Below are 14,482 nucleotides of genomic sequence, written 5' to 3' on the forward strand. Positions count from 1 at the left end.
TGTTTTGTTTTGTTTTGGTTTTGGTTTTTGGCTACAGAGGACATTACTTAGCTACTATGTCTGAGAGCCTCCATTCTAATTATTCTAACATTCAGGATGATCTCATTTAATTCTCATGATAAAGCTAGGAAATAAATACTATAATCCCTGTTTTTGCAAATGAGGGGATTGAAACACAAATAGGTTAAATAACTTGCCCAACATAATCAGCCATTCAGTATAAGAACCAGAAAGTGAAACCTAGCTCTGAATGATTCCAAATGCCTAGCTCTTTCCACTGCCTCCAAAGTGAAAAAATTTACAATGATTTCAAAATCCTTTCCTTCATCTTAATTTTACTAATTATAGTAAAATGGTTCAATGCTATTGTTGCTTTGATCTTGCTATGGCTATTCCTGAAAAAGACTAAGCTTAAATATGTTTTTGTTCTTATCATTGTGTGTCTGTTAGTTTAATATAAAGGCACCACTAGATACTTCTAGATGTACAGCAGTGGTTCTTAACTGGAGGTGATTTTATCCCCCAGAGTATATTTTGCAATCTCTGGAGACATTTTTGGCTGCCACAAACTGGGGTGGAGGTTACTGGTATCTAGGAGGTAGAGGCCAGGAATATTACTAAACATCCTATAACATACAGGACAGCCCCTCAAATCAAATAATTGACCAGCTCAAAATGTCAATAGTGCTAGTTAAGAAACCTTGGTCTACAGGTAAAAATTGTGGACCAAACTATAGCTGGTTTTGAAGAAAATAATATTCAAAAAATATGTACTAAAGTATAGGAGACTTGAAAAATTTACAAAGCATGCTAACTCTGTTTTAACCAATCTCTACATAAAGTTCTAAAACAATGGGAGGGACTTTGACAGAATTTTGACTTGAGATATCAAAATTGATCTGGGATGAAGAGCAGTTAGAAAGTAATACTAAATAAAAGTGGTATATGGAGTTAAGTGTATAGGTTCTGTGGCCAGTAAAATGATATATGAGTAGAGAACAGTAGTCTTTTAAGACAGCCAGTGTTTTGTGTGTTTGTTTTTTACCTTCCTTCACTTGCCCTTCTGATAACAGTCTCTTATTTTTGTTTTTTCTTCTTTTAAGAGTTCTCTCCAAACAGCTCCTGGATGGTAAAATAGAGATTAGGAAAAGGTTTATTAGAATGAGTTTCTCAGCTTTTCTTCTAAAATCAAGAACAAGACAGAGGTGCCCACTCTCACCACTTCTATTTAACATACTATTGGAAGTCATAGCCACAGCAATCAGAAAAGAAAAAGATATAAGAGGCATCCAAAATGGAAGCGAAGAAGTAAAACTGTCACTTTTCATATGACATGATACTATATGTAGAAAACCCAAAGGCTCCATCAAAAAAGTATGAGAACTAATAAATTAATTCAATAAAGTTGAATGATACAAGATTAATAAACAGAAATCTGTTGCTTTTATATGCACTAACAATGAACTATCAGAAAGTAAGAAAATAATCTCATTTAAAATCACATCAAAAAGAATAAATACCTAGGAATAAATTTAACCAAGGATGTGAAAGATCCATACTCTAAAAACTATAAACACTGAAGGCTTAAAGATGATACAAATAAATGGAAAGATATCCCATGCTCTCAGATTGGAAGATTTAATATTGTTAAAATGGCCATACTACCCAAAGCAATCCACAGATTTAATGTAATTCCTATCAAAATACCCAAGACATTTTTCACAGAACTAGAACAAATAATCCTAAAACTTACGTAGAACCACAAAATACCCTGAATAGCCAAAGCATTCTTGAGAAAAAAGAACAAAGCTGGAAATGTCACTCTCCCTGACTTCATTCTATACAACAAAGCTACAGTAATCAAAATATCATGGTCCTGGAACATAAATAGACACATAGATCAATGGAACAAAGTAGAGGGCCCAGAAATAAACCCAAGCACTTTTGGTCAATTAATCTATAACAAAGGAGGCAAAAATATACAATGGAGAAAAGACAGTCTCTTCAGTAAAACATTCTTGGAAAACTGGACAGCTACTTGTAAAAGAATGAAATTAAGACATTTTCTCTGCCATTTGCAGCAACATGGATGTCCCTGGAGAATGTCATTCTAAGTGAAGTAAGCCAGAAAGAGAAAGAAAAATACCATCTGATATCTCTTCTATGTGGAATCTAAAAAAAAAAAAGAAGAAGAAGAAGACAAATGAACTTAAATATAAAACAGATACAGACTCAGACACAGAATACAAACTTGTGGTTGCCGGGGGGAGTGCGGTGGGGAGGAACAGACTGGGAGTTTGAGATTTGTAGATACTGACAGGTATATATAGAATAGATAAACAAGTTTATACTGTATAGAACAGGGAAATATATACAAGATCTTGTAGTAGTTCATGGTGAAAAAGAATATGAAAATGAATATATGTATATTCATGTATGACTGAAAAATTGTGCTGTACACCAGAAATTGACACAAGATTGTAAACTGACTATAACTCAATAAAATTAAATTTTTTTCTCACTTTATAAAAAATAAACTCAAAATGGACTTAAGATCTAAATCTAAGACCTGAAACCATAAAACTCCTAAAAGAAAACATAGCCAGTACACTCTTTGACATGTCTTAGCATATTTTTTTGATCTCTCTCCTCAGTCAAGGGAAACAAAAGCAAAAAGAAACAGGTGGGACCTAATTAAACTTTAAAGCTTCTGCACAGTAAAGGAAACCATCAACAAAATGAAAAGACAACCTATTGAATGGGAGAAAATATTTGCTAATATCTCTGATAAAAGGTTAATATCCAAAATATATAAAGAGCACATAAAACTCAATATTAAAAAATAATTAAAAATAGGCAGAAGACTTAAATAGGCATTTTTTTCCCAAAGAAGTCATACAGATGGCCAACAGGCACATGAAAAGATGTTCAGCATCATTAATTATCAGGAAAATGCAAATCAAAACCACAATGAGATACCACCTCAAACTTTTCAGAATGGCTGTCATCAAAAAGACAACAGATAACAAATATTCACAAAGATGTGGAGAAAAGGGAACACTAGTACATTGTTGGTGGGAATGTAAATTGGTACGTTACTATGGAAAACAGTATGGAGGTTCCTCACGAAACTAAAAATAGAACTATCATATGATCTAGCAATTCCATTTCATGGTATACGCCTGCAGAAAGGAGAAACACTAATTCAAAAAGATTTACATACCCCAATGCTCACAGCAGCATTATTTAGAATAGCCAAGATAATGTAGGCAATCTAAGTGTCTATCAACAGATGAATTGATAAAGAAGATATGGTATATATATACAATGGAAACTTCAAAACATAAAAAGACTTACAGATATAGAGAACAAACTAGTGGTTACCAGTAAGGAGAGGGATGGGGGAGGGGCAAGATAGAGGTAGGGGATTAAGAGGTACAAATTTCTATGTATAAAATATATAAGCTACAAGGATATACTGTACAGAACAGGGAATACACCTAATATTTTATGATAACTTTAAATGGAGTATACTCTATAAAATGTTGAATCACTATGTAGTAATTCTGAAACTAATATAATATTGTAAATCAACTATACTTAAATAAAAAAGAAAAGCAAAAAAACTAGTTTCTCTATAAACACTTACACCTATATTAAAGAATTTCTGAACCATACAACCCTCAAAACTACTTTAGAATCATCTGAAGTGGAAAGTATCTCTAATAATAGCCAATGATTTTATTCTTTGTCACATAACCCTTTAAGAATCAATTAACTCAGCTCAGTTTATATATACCAAAATACAATTTCATTTGATTATTCAAGTTTTAAAAAGGGTTCCTGGCAGAGGGAAATTTTAAAGTCTTGAGTGCCCTGTTACAATTAAAGGCTTCTAGAGAAATGCTCTTTCTGACAACTATATATTGCAATCACCACATATCACCATTTATTATTAAAATAACAATGAAATCTCAGAAAGTATCACTTATAGAAATGGTAAATATGTGGATATATTTTCCCTTACTATCCAAGTCTATTTTTTGGTTATTTTTCTATTCACCTGAATCTTACATTCACTTCTCATCTTGTCTCCTTGTGCTCATCTCTCGCTTCCTAACTTTAAACTGGATGACTTTTCAGATCACCCTTGGCAGCCACTCAAACCGATTCCTCTTGTCTTTAAACTTCTGTTCCTGATTCATCTTCTATTTGCCTCTGCTAAAAGAGCTTTACCTCATCTGTAGCTTTAATCTCTTTCACTTATCACTTGAAGTGTTCTAGCCTACGAAATTCTGAAAAATCCAATCAAAAATAGCAGAACAATGAAACTAGCAAGGTGTTCTTTGCATGCCTAGGGAAAAAGTTTTTCTATTATGAACAGGAAAGACCTTTGGTTGATACCTGACTAGGATTCCCAGGAAACTGATTAGCTTTCTTGTAGAAACCAGAAAGACTGCTAGCCGGCTAGAATAATTCTTCATTTTACTCTTATGCTAAATGGATACCTGAGCTATAGAAAGCAAGAAGCAGAAGTGGTCTTATTTATGATTCCTCCTTGCCAATCTGCTATAAGCATTCAAAAGTACTGGATTAGGAATCAAAGAGTCTTGAATTGAAAATAGACTCCATTTGTTCAAAACTTGCTTGGGCAAATCATACACTCTCTCTGAGGCTTGTTTCTCTTTTCTTATTTAATTGACAAAAAGATGATAATGCCTGCCAGTTCGTCTCAGATTACTATAAGTATCAAATGAAATGATGTGTAATAAGCATTTTTAAACTATGAAGTTCCATCCAAATTAAGTTATTTTAGGCAGTATAGGATTTATATTACTCTATAATAGAATATTTATTTCCATTACACAAACAGAGGCAAAATGTAGACTTCTGGGCCCTGTTCTAAATTTATTTTATCAGAATCTATAGAGGTGAATCCCACCCACCTATATTTTTAACAAGGACACTTAAGTTTGAGCGCTACTAGTCAATACTACACTCATTTCTGGAGTACTCTTTGCTTTCTACTTCAGTGAAAGTTTAACTGTTATGTACCATTTAACTTTCTAATCATCTTGAAATTATTTGCTAAAACGTAACAAATGTGTTGTCACAAAACAACCTAAATTAATTTTTAAAATTATGTAATTTGGATTTCAACCACAATTTTTTTATAAATGTTTTTAACTTTAAAAAGCAAAGCTTGTTCTTTATAATACAATGGATTGCGAAATATTTAGAAAACTAAAGAAGAATCATGAAAATACTCAACTTCTTGAGGGAACTATTATAATTTACCACATTAGCCTTATTCATGCCAAAGTTGAACAGATTCAATAGCTGCTGAGTCCTGTTTGGTTCTTTACATCTCAATTATCCTAGTAAAAATTCAAGATCTTTTAAAACACACCTTTCTAGGTTTCCATAGGTGAATTTTACCATATCTGAGTTCATCAGTATGTGGCTGACGTTGGTTCAATTAAACCTTAGAGTTAATTAAGTCCCAAAAGAACAGTTTGGGAGGTCCTATACCTAACATCTTTAATGTTATGGCTCTGTTCTAAGGGTGAAAGAAGAAAAAGGTAGTTGCCTGTTTAGGTTAGTGAGGGTAGGAGGTATTACTAAATTTGGTAGAGTGGAAGAAACAAAGCCAATATCTAAGATAACCCAAAACCATAAGAAATATGAATAAATAAAATAAACAATGAATAATTGTGCCTAGGGTGAGAGAGTAAAATTATATTTTTAAAGACTACATGTGGCTTTAAAAAGGTTAACCTTAATCATCACTATAATAAACTAAACATTTCCAGATTTCATACTAACATGTTTAGGAGATTAAAATAAATTATTGATCTTAAGAGTTTAATTAGAGTATGTATTAATATAACACTAATATATTCTTAGAGGCTATATTAACATGGAACAACCCAAATAGCCATCATCAGGAGAGAGGATGAATAAATTATGATATATTCATACAGTGGAATTCTCTACAGCAGTGAAAATGAATGAACTATGGTTCCATGTAACACAAACAAGAAACATTATGATGAGTTACAAAAGCAAGTCAAAGAAGAAGAAAAAGCAGTATGATTTCATTTAAACAAAGCTTAAAAATATGCAACACTGAAGACCATATTGTTTAGGGATGCAAATATTATGGTAAAACTATTTTTAAAACAAGGAAATTATATATAAATTCAAAACAGCAGTTGCCTCTAAAGAGGGAAGGAAAGGAATGTGATTAGGAAAGGAGTCCACAAGGGAATTTATAGGGAACAGCAAATTTCTTTTCTCATAGTGGGTGATAAGTCCCAGGAGTTTGTTGTATTGCTTCTGTTTATTCTGTATTCACGTTTTACAGATATTTTTATAAGTATTCAATATTTAATGAAACAATTAAAATAAGGTGTCTTTCTTTTTCTACAATATACTTTCTCTGTAATAAAACAAGTTTATGATTTTAACAGATTTCAATTCCTTATTTTCAACAGCAGCAGTTATAACTGAATATGCATATACTTTAAATAGTTTTATTACTGGGCCTAAGATCAAAAAAAATTCTAAATCTAACTTTAAGAAATAAGACAGCTAAGGAATAACATGACTGCAAGGTCTGGAGTCAAAATTAGTTTAGAACTCATAAAAATAAAAACAATTTTTTAATCTTCTAAGTGGTTAGTAAATCAAAGATATAGGCTATTTTTTTTTTTTACTTAAGATGGACAACAACAAATTTCCTAACTGAACAAATATCTTCAGATCTTAATTTTACTAAAAACTTGATCCTACCCTAATATCCCTCTCTTAAGAAGAAGTTCTTCAATATGAAAAACCACTTTGAAAGCACTTTTTAAAAAAGGCTTATTTCTATAGGTTACCTATATATAACTAAAAATTCTTTACATAAACTTGGAAATGCTTACGCTTTAATGGATTGATCTGGTCTACATGTGGATTTGTTGAAAGAGCTGTGTTAATATATATTAAACATCCAGGGAAGAACTTTTTAAAACATATTTTTAACCTTTATACCAAAAAACAAAAAGGTCTCGAACAGTGAAATAGAATTGTTCATCTAGAATGGAAAGTGTTGAAACAATGACGAAATCTGCCATGTTTTGTTTATCGCCATAAAGGTAAACCTTGCATCTCATCCATATACATATATACGGAGAGAGAGAGAAACATTAAAAAATAAAAATAATCTTTATACAGTTTGAACTATGGAAGTGGTTTCCAGATTGTTCTTTCCCAGAACTTTATACTTAAAAAGATTTGTTTTGTTTTTCCAGCATTAAGGTTTATAATTAGGAGACAGTCTGAAGCCCACCAATCATCAACACAAAAGAGTAAAACAGTAGCTTTTAGAACCATTTTGGTTCAACAAGAAATGATCCTGAAGATAAAAAGGTTAGCCAATTATTTACTTGTTTTCCACACATACTGAAATAGTTAAGAAAAAATTTAAAGTCAAACTTATAAAATTCCTCAGTAAGGATATACTTATACCAGTTTTTTTAGAATCCCAAAGTATTACCTCTTAACTCTTTTTTGGAATTTCCAACTTTTGAATTGAAATGCTGCGACACCAACGCCAAAGATTTCTTACTTTCCCATAAATCTAGAGATGTAGCATCTAATAAATTACTTTTTGATATTTTAATACGTCACACATAAATGCTAACCACTGTGTAGAATTCCAATTAAACTCTCGCCTATGATAGATTTCGGCGTAATTTTCGTATTTTACACCATCTATTATAAAAAAAATCTATTTATTACGAATATATATATTTCACAGCAACTTCACTTCTTAAATTTAGGCTTACTTTTTTTGTCCTCCCCGTCTAACAGAAAACTTTAAGGATCATAAACCTTTTTAAAACTTCAGCTGAACCTCACAACTCAGAATTACCAACCCCGCTAATCCCTCAGGCCCTTATTTTATATGATTATAACTTTTTAAAAGTACTTTAAAAGCCCTATACCTTTTTCCTTCATCCGTAAGACTTAATCTCTGAGAACAGAAGTGAGGGGTCAAGGATAGTGTGAAATCTGAGGGAAGAGGTGGGGGAGGAGTACGACAAAAGAAAGAACTGGAAGGTTAGTTGCGAGGTGAAAACCGTTAGGCGCTGGGTTAGGCTAGCTTACACGATAAAGACAGGAGGGGGAGGGGCTTAACCTCGACCCCACACGCCCCCAAGCGGCTACCGCGCACCCTAACCACCTCTCGGAGAGGCAGCCATTTTGGCGTTGCCCCAGCCCCGCCCCTCGGGCGTAGACGGCTCCACCCCCCGGCCTGCCTGGCGCAGAAACCGGAAGTGGGGTTGCGGACCTACGAGCCAGGCTGGCAGCAGCTCGGGACTACAACTGTACTCCGAACGCCCTGCCATCAGATCTGTGCTGCTGCCTCCCAGGAAAAGTCGTGAGACCATGTCGAATATGGAGAGTATCCTTAACTGTCTGAAAAGCTGCTGCTAGGACTTCGGGAAGAGGGGAAGGGCAATGCTCGGGGCCCTGGAAACGGCCTGGTAGTGACTGTTTAGGTCTAGTTGTGGAGGGGTGAGGGCTCTGACGCCGATTGGTAGGCGCCAGTAGCTTGTTTTGCTTTGTTTGTTGATGTTTTCTTGGTAGCAGCAGCCGTTCTAGAGTCAGGGAACGTGGGGCTGCTTTGGCAATAGTCAGGGGACTGATTTGGTAAGATTCTCGAATGCAAGCCCTCCGTATTTGAGGGCTACTGTCTCCTGTGGTTTCAATGAGTGTATCCACTTCTTAGAAATCGAAGGAGAGTCGTGCAGAAACAGACACGTCAGGAGTTTGCCAGAGGTTTGGTGCAGAGGTATAGGTTTTGAATACATAACAAGGGCAGATAGTTTTTGTGGAAGTTCTTCCTTTTTTCAGAGTAGAGGTGACTGGTAATGAGTTAAAGTGCTTAATAGCAGCCCTCCGAAGAAAGTTAAGTGCTTGTTAATCTGATTTAGCACATGAGGAAATTCATAGTTCCCTAAAGGTACAAAAATTCGTTAGTTGCACCTGCGTTACCACTTAAACAATGAGGTCGAGGTTAGGAACCAAGCTGTGCAAAGCTGCGTTTTGAAGAATGAAATTGTTTTTCACCACTGAGATACTATCACAGGATTTCCATGTTGCTGTAATTCCTCCTTTCAGAAGTTGGCAGTACAGAAAATAGAGTAGTTTGGTATTTTACTATTGAATGAAACTTGGCAAAATAACAAAATGTGCGTAAGAGCAATTCTTTGATAGCTCATATTAAAACTATTCTGCTTTCATTAGTTTGTAACTCTGAAATATAGAAAGAAATTTGGTGAGATGATTCAATTATGTAAACCGTACTGAGAATATTGGTAACATGTTTTGTGCTGAACTGGCCAGTATAAACCAAGAATAAAATGTGAACCCTTGTGGAGATGCAGATATAGGTCATTTCATGAATAAAGTAGATGACTAAACGCCCAGCCATCACTGAAGTTTAAAGGATATAATTCATGGAAGTGTAGTTGTGCTAGATGATTTTTTTAAAGTAGCATCATAAAAGAAAGAGCACTGGACTGTGAGTCAGAAGATCAATTTCCAATCCCAGTTCTACCTCTTAAGAAAACATGTGAGTTAGGGTAAGTCATATAGCCTCTGTCATGCAATGTTTACTCATCTGTAAACATGCTCACCTATATGCCAACCTTAGAAAGCTGTTGTGAAGATAAAGTAAAATGTAAGGGCTTACTAAACTATAAAATTTTGACCATGTTAAGTGTCAAAAAAGAGTACAAATTGCTGTCTTTTCCCCAGCTCTTTTGAAAGGATTTGAGATAATAACTCTAAAATTGCTTTTATTTTCTACTCTAATAAGCTACTTTTGCTACCTAAAAGCCTATCCTATGTGATTTCCAATAATAAGATAGTTAATAATTTTCTTTCACTGAAAATTATGTATGCTGGACTGTAATTAAAATTAGTGGTACTATTATCAGTTGTTTAATACCCAACAAAAAGGAACTGTTTACTGTTCAGTCCATCAAAGGAAGTGAGGTTTAACTTGATTCATACCATCTGGCAGTGATTAGTTCTCTTGATTCTTTTTGAAGGATCCAGAACTTTTCCTTTGTGTTTAGAGGAAGAAAATGACATATGGACTGAGACCTGTCTTCCTTAAATAAATAACTTGAACTTAAACTTAAGTAACATTTGTCACCTATATAAAATGCGAAAATCCCACTGTTACAGTATATAAGAAGAACGAATATGCTAACACAATTGAATTAGCGTGGTAATTGTGACTTCTGTCTTTGGACAGTTAAGCAGAGTGAATTTATCACGTTGGATTAGATCAAATCCACTTTAAAGAACTTGATGGAATGGCCAAATTTATTTGTTGTAATGTGTTCATATGGGTGTTTTACAAGTATAGAGTTAACAGTAGTATGTGTGCAGTATTTACACTGCATTTCAGGAGTAGTATTTGATGAAGTAATAAAAGAAATAATTTAGGGAAATGTCCCTACTCCATGCTCTTCTTTCTTTCTTTCTTTCTTTTCTTTCTTTTTTGCCTCTCTTCTGTTCTGTCATTTTGTGTTTTGGGTTTTTTTTTTTTTTTCTGGATTTACCTCAAGCATGCTTAATTTTCAGGAAGCTTTTCATGTTATCTTCCTAGTCTCCTAACCCACCATCCCAGCAAACCTGGAAATCTGAGAGCACCGGTTCCCACCAGTTCCTACTCTGTGCTCCTTTACCCATCTGTTTTCTCTCCACTTTTTTTTTTAATTTTTGTAACCATATGTTTACTTATGTCTTTCATTAGGTTGAATTCTTTGAAGTTGGGATTCTTGTTTCTTTGAATCCTAATTTTCTTGCACAAACACTTGGCCCATAGTGGACAAAAAAAAATGAACAAATGACCTTCTGTTAAGAATTAATTATTAGCACTTATTGAGTCTCTACCATGACCTGAGAAATGCACCTAGGTTTATACAGAGGGATTATAGGACCCATTTCCATCTTCAAGCAACTTTTGATCTCACTGAGCCAGGACATATATGGATGGGGATAAATAGCAATACAAGGTAGCACATACTAAAAGAAGTGAATCCTGGAGCAGAAATTCTTGATCCCATGTGTAGATTACTAGGCTTGAAATTGTATGATGCAAAATTTGTATATTAAGTATGTGCCTTTTCCTGGAGAAAATATTTGTAGCTGACATCTATCCGATGGATTCTAACCTGAAAAAGGTTGAGAAGCAATGAAGTAGATAACAGATACTGTAGGCATTATGAAAGTAGAGAAAGGGATGTTATGAACTGGACTGGTATCATCGTTTCCTTTTGTAGTCACCTAGACAGATGAGACTATGTTATAGGCAAACATTGCCAGCCACCTTAAAAACGTCTGTTCTTCACTGTGAGTGGCTTTACATCCTAAAGCAGAATTACATATCAGAGTCTCTGAGGCTTTGCTAGTGTTGACAGATTTAGGGTTTTTTTGACCAAGATACTAATAATATTACAAATTTACTTTTTAAATATCATCACCTAATGGTAGTCTTATAATTTATGTCCTAGTTAGCTAGGAGAATGTTGTGTCTTACAAGAAATATTGCGTGTAAGGATTGCTTATGGTTCATCATTTGATGCTATTTGAGGACCAGTTCTTAGCAATTCACTATGAAAGTTAAAACGCAGAGAGAGAAATAAGAGGTGAGCTGTCTTTGAATTCCTTCTTGTTCTTCTTTTCAGCAGTTACTCAGTTAGCCATCTCTAGGCCCCACTTTTCAAATCTGTAAAATGAGGGAAGTTGACAAGTGATCTCTAGGGTTTCTTTCAATTCTGATGATCTCTCTGAGTTTCTCTGATCCTAAACGCAACCTCTTAGAAATACACAAGGGATGATTAAGATTAATCATGAGGTGCTGAAAAAGAGGAAAGTTGAATACGTAATGCTACTTCACATCAAACATACGACTAACAATCGTATTGGCAATGGTATTGGCACCACTGCTTTATTCTGGGGCAGGCAGGTGCTAGTACAACATTCTTAATCCTTCCTCTTACCTTCTTTGTTTTCACCCTTTACTTTTATGTTCCCAAGAAATTGCATAATCCTACTGTTGGCACTTCGAATCAAATAGCTTTATGCCCTATTACTTGGTGTTGATCCACCCACTTCAGAGAGGTAGGCAGGTTGTAAGATTCCTACTGTGAATTTCTGTTAGTAAACTGACTATAAATTTTTCTTGAGGAAGCAGATTGAAATATTAAAGCAGGACTCCCTTCTGTATGCATAATGAATATGTGGAACCCTATTAAGACATAGCTGATTTCTGTCCTTTGCCTGTCAGCAGTATACCTACTATTAAATGAAATCACAGAGAATGTTTTAAAGAAACATTGGGATTTTTTTATTCCCTGACTAACCATATTGCTCAGTTAAAATAGGTGACTTAGCCAAGTCATGAGTTGATTATGACATAGTAAATTGAACACCTACTATGTGCAAGACTTTGTGCTGGGGATTTTGTGTATATTATCTGAAACTCTCAAAACAATACTCAAAAATGAGTGGGTAGTATCCTCATTTTATAGAAGAGAAAATTAACACTAAGAAAGCTGCAGAGCTTGTAAATGTAGAGTAAAGGATCTGGGCTTGGCTCCAGAGTCTCTGCTGTGTTCATGTTTCCATAGTGCCTTTAGCACTGACAGTATACTTCAGCTATGTTTGATTGAGTTCTAGGGTTATGCAGAACTACTTTTTATATATATTGACATTCTACTTGAGATTTTTGCTTAAGAGTTTGAAAAACCATGAAACTACACAATCACTTTAGGGAAAGCTAGCTTAGATTCTTTTGAAGACAAGTCTGGTTCATAGATGTTTCCTATTAAAATATGCCTATATGATGTAATGTTTTGGATTTTAATTTAGTAGAGTTAGAAAATAGAGAATTAATACTTTCTGAAAATTTGAATTAAATGTTCAGATGATTCATTGATTTCCTTATTTATCAACCCCAAAGGCCAAGTGAATTCGTTTTTTGCTTTTGCATAAACTTTGGCAGGAGGAGGGAAACCTATTGTCATTAATTGAAGTCTTTGAGACCACTTTCTCAGAATCAGTGTTATTATGTTAGTCAAAAAGCAAGCATAGTGGTGTGCTAAACCACATAGAGGTTAAGAGGAAGATGGTGGGGAGGGGAGGAAGAATGGTACACTAGGCAAGGGAACTGTATGTGAAGTCAGAGAGTCAGGTAACTGATGGAGGCTAACATCACTGAAGCACAAGGTGCTAGAGCCTGGGATTACCCAACATCTAGTTTAGGGCCTTATGCATTACTCTACATATGTTAATGTATACAACTATTCAGCCTTTCTAAACTTTCAGTTCATCAAAAATAAAGTATTTCAGCCATTGTCTTTTCAGTTGGCAAAGAAAAAGAAATGATGTCTTAAGCATTGCAACTGCTTTGTCAAATTGAGTTTATGATTAGTCAGTGAAGGAGATTATTTTGTAAGTGTTATTTTTCCAAATAGAAAAATACTCCAGGGATTTACAGCCAAGTAAAATATCTGAAATATTTCACAGTATGTCAACTCTGGCTCATAGCTCAATTTAGTACTTGAATTGACACCATTATCTTCCACATTAGCAATCAATTTTCCCCACTTCGGTATAGAGGATATTTACTTATAGTATACACAGAGGGTGATCATTTGAATAGCAGACTCCTGGATTAAGAATCTCATACCTTGTTGTAGAAAGTACCTAAGAGTTAGAGGCAAGGTTTTGGACCCAGGAGTGTTTTGATTTCTGGCCTAATACAAAAGATACATCATCAGAAAAACATTGGTGTTACAAGTTGCCCGGGCTACATAGACACATACGAGTACATTTGACAGTGGTGGGATGTAGTCTTCCTGTATGGAATCATGTGCTTACATTTATTTATACTTAAACTGTTCAAAAATTGTTGGTAATCTTGCCTGTCTGCCATATTCTAGTGAAAAGTTGAGGTCATGGAATTCATCTCCTTATTCAATTTAGAATATGTAGAATTATTTGAAATAGGAACTGATAAAAATTCATTGTACATTTAGCCTCATGATAATTAATGTTTCTTTAAAAGAATTTGACTACAGAGTGTGTGTGTGTGTACACAACATGCATTTTCTGCTTTTATGGGACTGAGTTGTTACTCTGAATTTATTAAAACAAGTGTAATAATAAAGGCTATAGTTGTCAGAACTGCTAGTAATTATGACTCCATATTCTCATGCTTTATTTTACTTATTGTTGCATTGTATTAAGTACTTTCCATAGGTAAAATAGTCCTCATGGCAACTAAAAGTAAATTACTTTTTAAATTGAGTTACCTTAAAATTTAATTTATATAAGAGTATAAAATTTTAAACTGTTTACTAAGCCCCATATCCTTTAAAACAGAAAATATTCCTGACATAAACTTATA

General features: G+C 34.2%; 1 protein-coding gene across 3 annotated transcripts in view; it reads left to right on the forward strand.

Annotated features, from left to right (window-relative positions):
• The first annotated feature begins 8,282 nt into the window (after positions 1–8,282).
• LOC102512748 (charged multivesicular body protein 1b-2) overlaps positions 8,283–14,482 on the forward strand; it is a 33,493-nt gene continuing 27,293 nt past the window's right edge. The window contains exons 1-2 of one of the 3 annotated variants that reach the window (XM_032474968.1): positions 8,324–8,455; positions 9,400–9,638. Coding sequence is in view for 2 of the 3 variants with exons in the window: in XM_032474970.1 (XP_032330861.1) it covers positions 8,440–8,455 (16 nt within the window). In the remaining variant the exon portion in view is untranslated. Of the gene's footprint in view, positions 8,456–9,399; positions 9,639–14,482 lie in introns of all 3 variants that reach the window. The other 2 variants (XM_032474970.1, XM_006193799.3) reach the window with 2 other exon arrangements.

This window comes from Camelus ferus, chromosome X, assembly GCF_009834535.1.
Source record: "Camelus ferus isolate YT-003-E chromosome X, BCGSAC_Cfer_1.0, whole genome shotgun sequence".
NCBI classification, from domain to species: Eukaryota; Metazoa; Chordata; class Mammalia; order Artiodactyla; family Camelidae; genus Camelus; species Camelus ferus.